Here is a 6,000-nt window from a genome sequence, read left to right on the forward strand (position 1 = left end):
CCTCAGTATAGGGAACTGGTATACAACTTTGTACTAGTGATTGTACATATACCATTTGTAAATATCTTTTTGTTTTCATTTATACCAGTATTTTTGATTTATATATTTTTTTATTGTGGATTATGCACTTGGGGGAGGTCAAATAAATGTACCAACTACAGAGCCTGGTCTCCCTGCTGTCTTTGTGCCTTCACTAAAGACCCTCGACACGGATACCCTTTGACACCCCTGATTTCAGTCAAACCAGAGGGAGTTTCACCCATATTCACACAGGCTCCTATCCCAACCTCACTACCTGAGCTGCACCCATATTCACACAGGCCCCTATCCCAACCTCACTACCTGAGCTGCACCCATATTCACACAGGCTCCTATCCCAACCTCACTACCTGATCTGCACCCATATTCACACAGGCTCCTATCCCAACCTCACTACCTGAGCTGCATTCACATTCTCTACCCTAGCTGACTATCCTCATTGGCTGCAGCTCTGGCACCCGCGACCGACTCAAAGCTGCTCCAAAACCCCTCCAGCACCACACACTCGTCCCCAACACCCCACCATTCCCTTACCTCTCCACACTTAACACTAACCCTCCACCACACACTCGTCCCCAACACCCCACCATTCCTTACCTCTCCACACTTAGAGCCATCCTTCCGGTGCACCTCATTAGGTAACCCCACACTCCATTGCCTGTCCACTGCAATTGTACTGTATGTTTGCATGGAGGTCAAGCTTTTATAAGTTTCTTCCGCACAAACATACAATGTATTTTCCTCTCTCACAGTCAGGGCAATGTGACACTTAGTGGTGATTGACTTGTTTTCCTTAAAAAAAAATCCACTTTACACAATGACAGAGAAAATACAAAATGATTACTCGTGATGACATGTTTTTGCTATCGGCATGACTTCTTGATCATGGTAAAGATAAAAATAACACAATACAAACTGGAATCAAATCATGAGAGAATGCTTTGGTAATGCATTATTATTACTAAGTCATGAACTCTGATTCAGCTTTGGCAATAAATTATTGATTACTAAATCATTAACTCTGATTCAGCTTGACTTCTCTGGACTTTGGCTAATTCTGTTTCTAAATTAGTAATAATCTTCTCAGGAAATAAAGAAAAGAAAAATAATTGGCTTCTTTTTCATACAGCAAAGGGAAAACCTGTTCCCCGTGAAACTGACTGAAAAGTTCCCTTTTATTATGATATTTAAAATGATTCATTTAGTCTGGACATAGTCTACTATTGATTTATTTTTCTTTCAACAGAAACTAAAAGGATGTTAATTGAGCAGAAAAACAGAAATGATGATCACTCAGTGGTGATCGACTAGTTTTCCTTAGAGCCAGGGCCGGCCCTAGCACATTTGGCGCTCTAGGCAAGCTTCACTCCCCAAAATTAGCCGAAACGGATTTAAAAACGGAATTCAGCAAAATGTGAAACGGGAAATTCATTTTTTTGAAACAGAAAATCATTGATGTTTCGACTGAATGGCAATAACAAGGAACGTCACACGTCACTGGCTAGCTAGCTTTAGCTAACTAGAAAGATTACATACTAATTCGCTAAAGTTGACGATACAACACCAGTACCAGTCACCAGTATTCCTCACTTGTTGACAAGTTGCCGTATTTGTCTTCCTTAATGGGTGTGCTATGCAACGAGTAAGATATTTGTAGTGTTGTTGCACTAGCTATTGGCTTTATCTGTGCGCCCCTGGTGTAATTTATGACTGGCTGGCCCTCAATATTTTAATCATGTCTTTTTGGTATAATGTATAATAAATATCTTTATATATACCGCCTCTGTAAAATCCTTAATAATAGTAATTCATTTAATTTATAGCGCACTCTATATTCGTCTGAATCTCAGAGTGCTACAGTAAAAACGAAGTAAAAAAAACATAGTTAAAACATAGTTAAAACAGCCTATAATAAAACATAGTTAAAAGCATAATTAAGAACATCGTTAAAAAAACAACATAGTTACACACATAGTTAAGAACATAGTTTAAAAACATAGTTTACAAACATAATTTAAAAACATAGCTAAAAAACATAGCTAAAAAACATAGTTAAAAACATAGTTAAAAAAACATAGTTAAAAACATAGTTAAAAACATAGTTTAAGAACATAGTTAAAAACAACCTATAATAAACTACTATTAGTAAGTTTTAAAAGGTAAGAAACGCCTTTCTGAATAAAATTTTTTTTAGGCCAGTCTTAAGGGCAACACAGACACTGGATTGTTTTAAGTGGTCAGGGAGGCTGTTCCGCAGGCGCGGTGCTGCCGAGCAAAAGGCCCGGTTGCCCATGGTGCGGAGCTTGGTGTTGGGAACCCGGAGGAGCAAGCTGTTTGTGGATCTGAGAGTAGGGTTGGATGTTTGGGGAGTGATGAGTTCTTGTAGGTGGGGGGGTGCATGACCATTTATGCATTGATGGGTGAGTAGTAGGACTTTGTAGTCAATCCGGAATGAGACAGGGAGCCAGTGTAGTGAGTGTAAAATGGGTGTTATGTGATCGTATTTCCGGACTCTCATCAGGATCCTGACAGCGCTGTTTTGGATGTACTGCAGCTTCTGGATGTTCCTGCCAGTGATCCCATTGAAGAGTGAATTACAGTAGTCCAGTCTTGAGGAGATAAAAGCGTGGGTTAAAGAACTATGTGACAGGGAGTAGGAAGGCTTTCAATGATAAGGTACATCTTTTCTTCTTAACTCTGGCAATTCTGGCGTTCATGAAAGTTTTCTTATCTGGGATTCATTCTTGGCTAAGAACGGGATTTTAAGGATTTACCTTTCTCCTTGGCACGTTTCTCCTCTTCTTCCTTTCTTTTGTTCTTAAATTAGAAATATATTGTGCAAATGGATGGCTATTGCCTCTATATTATTTCTTTCGTCGAAGTTGCTTGGACACACACACACTAACCATACGCCTCAATATGCTAACATGTTCTGACAACACCAAGGAGGTACGTAGCCTACCCCTTCCTCTTTCGATTTTTGATGTCAAAATATTAGTTGGAGATGTAGAAGGAGGCGCAAAAAAAACTCTGCTAAAAAAAAAAATATATAATTTTCTTTTTATATATTTTTTTTTTTCTGGATGCAGTTTCTGGCGCCCCCCTCTCTAGGTAATGTCGCCTGTAGGAAAGACCGGCCCTGCTTAGAACACTTTAAACAACGACGGTGAAAATACAAAATGATTACACGTGATGATATTTTTTTTATATCAGCATGACTTCTTTATATAAAAATAGCACAATAAAAACTGGAATCAAATCATGAAAGAATGCTTTGGTAATGCATTATTGTCTTTTAAAGGCATATTCTGTTGTTGTTTTCTAATTTTTTTTAACAGAAACTGAAAAGATGTTGCTTGAGCAGAAAAACAGAAATGATGATCTCACCAAGCTGAAGAATGAGCTACAAGGTGAGATTTCCATCCATCTGTGGTGGACTGGAGGTTCCTAGACCTTGTCTTCTTTCTGGTGCACAAAAGCTCTGAAAAAGCAACAGGTCTGTCCTTATCAGGTTTTGCCAATGTAACAAGAGGGCTACTTATCAGTTTGACTGTAGTAATAGCTGTCTTTGTTTCACTCAAAGTAGCAGTATAGACATACAATATGTCCAAAATCATGACAAACTAAATGCCAGTTTTGGTGGTCATTATGAATTATATCCCTCAAACAGGAGTGAAGTGTGCGGATGACTGGGAGTACTTCAATGGAGCATTTTACCACTTCTCCACTGATGAGAAGACCTGGACTGAGAGCAGAGATGCCTGTGTGACTATAGGAGGACATCTGGTCATCATTACCAGTCAACAAGAAATGGTATGACATATTATTTCCTTAAAAAATATTTCATGGTCTACTATCTAACTCTAATGTACTAAACTCTAATCAGTAGTGGCTGATGAACTCATTTTTGGTGCAGTAGCCCCCTGTCCTATACCTCCAACATACCTGAGAGCAGCAACTGTTTACTTGTTTACAAGTGTGCAGACCATTTGTGTGAATGCTAGGATGGCTATTGCATATAGTTATAGTTATACAGCATTATTTACATCATGTGTTAAACACCAGGTTAATGCCAACATAACCTTAGGTTTGTGTCGAGCCAGGGTACTTTACCTTAATCATAAATAAATACATTATTATGCAAAAACTATAAAATATGATAATTTAAAAAACTAAAACACTGAAAAGCAATTTGGTCTACAGTCCTGGATATACACCAGTTATTTAGTAATACGCAGTTACAACTCCCTATTTGTGACTATCAGGTATTCAGCACATTTCCCTGTGAGGGATCAATAAAGGTCATCTTATCTTGGTTGACTAATACATTTTATACATAAAACTGCATAAATGTATTACAGCAGTTTCAACCTCACGCCCTCTCATGTGATACTAACTGGATATCCCACTCTACCCGGAAATGCAAACTATTCAACAGATGCCAAATCTGATTGTTCACAATCTATGAATTTAAAAAATGCAGCAGAGCTTTCAACTAAGGGTAGACAAGCTTTAAAGACTAATGTGATTGAAATCAGCATGATGAAATGGTTGTTGCAGTAGTCATCATTATGTTGCTGATCAAGATCATGAGAGTGATATTTCTTACATTAGGAGTTCCTGAAGACCAAGGCTAATCACTGGATTGGTTTAAATGATGCTCAGGAAGAGGACAAATGGCGCTGGGTGGACAGCACACCCCTCACAGACCCAAAGTTGGTACAATCCATACATATATATCTTTGTCTCTGCATAATGCAATTTACAGAGAGGTAATCTACAATTAACTGTTCCATCTCTTAAGTTATCCATTTATTTATTTATTTAACTGTTACGTGTTACCTGATGGGATTTCTGGTTTAAAATGTAATAACGTATGATTACCATTCATCACATGTATTTGTGCACTAATCTCTATTTGCTCCTCATTCAGGTTTTGGGGAAATGGACAGCCTGATAATGCAGGTGATGAGGACTGTGCGAGGATTGATATAAACCAGAAGTGGAATGATGCCCCATGTCAAAATGCATTTAAGCGAATCTGTGAGAGTAGAAGCTGTAGGACCTGAATTTAATTTATATTAAGTCAACTTCAATCTATTGAAAACAATATTTAAAGACATTAACAGGTGAAAATGAGGGATAGTGGCGATTATAGACAATAGATTTTCTTTACATCAACATAGTTTAATAGAATTAGCTAAATGAGTGAAGACTGTGTGTAAAATCATGACAAGATTTTAGAGATTAGTACTGGGTATGCATCCACTTCCTACAGTTTTTTGAAAATGTATCAATGGCTTTAGCTGTAAATAAATGATCTGCCATTGATTTGTATTTCATCAAATGATGCAAGAAGAAATTTAGCTCCATGTGAATTTTGATGATCAGGTCTTTCTGTCCAAAGGCCTTTGAAGGCTACGTTTAAATGAATGGATATCTGCCAGTGCTTATCCCAAGCTGATGAGTGGACAAGCTTGCCTATAGGAACTCAGGATGTCACCCTTGACTACTTTAGCATAATCTGCACCAGTATTGTCTAGGATGCTGTCTTGAAAATACACACATTCTTGTCTCAGTGGTATATACTCCACCATATATGCGGAATAATATGTGTAATAAGGTATGTTCTGATCTGAATAAAGCTGGTTTTATTTTTCAAAAGCGGACTCTACTTTCAATGGTAATATCAGGCAGCCGTATGGTTGCCATATTGGTTACTCAAGTAGAGGTCTAGGTTTAAGTATGAAGCAGACATTTTTTTGTGTGGAAATAAACTATGCATCATTGGGAAGTGATAATTATGAGTGATGAATATTTTAGATATAACTGGGTACATACATATTTATATATGTACATGATATATGGAATAATGAGGGAATCTGGCTTTTGAGTAGTAAATCTACTTTGTTCCTACCCAGATTGTATCTTCTCTTTAAACATATCACGAATGCCAAAATT

The 6,000-nt window shown here is 37.6% G+C and overlaps 1 protein-coding gene across 1 annotated transcript in view; it reads left to right on the forward strand.

Moving 5' to 3' along the window:
* Nucleotides 1-5,703, forward strand: part of LOC116224548 (C-type lectin domain family 4 member F-like) — a 28,790-nt gene extending 23,087 nt beyond the window's left edge. Inside the window, exons 7-10 of the mRNA XM_031584568.1 lie at nucleotides 3,378-3,449; nucleotides 3,710-3,852; nucleotides 4,654-4,754; nucleotides 4,973-5,703. Coding sequence (XP_031440428.1) covers nucleotides 3,378-3,449; nucleotides 3,710-3,852; nucleotides 4,654-4,754; nucleotides 4,973-5,108 — 452 coding nt within the window. The 3' untranslated portion in view covers nucleotides 5,109-5,703. The remainder of the gene's footprint in view (nucleotides 1-3,377; nucleotides 3,450-3,709; nucleotides 3,853-4,653; nucleotides 4,755-4,972) is intronic.
* Nucleotides 5,704-6,000: the final 297 nt, after the last annotated feature.

The sequence above is a fragment of the Clupea harengus genome, chromosome 18 (assembly GCF_900700415.2).
Source record: "Clupea harengus chromosome 18, Ch_v2.0.2, whole genome shotgun sequence".
Lineage (NCBI taxonomy): Eukaryota > Metazoa > Chordata > Actinopteri > Clupeiformes > Clupeidae > Clupea > Clupea harengus.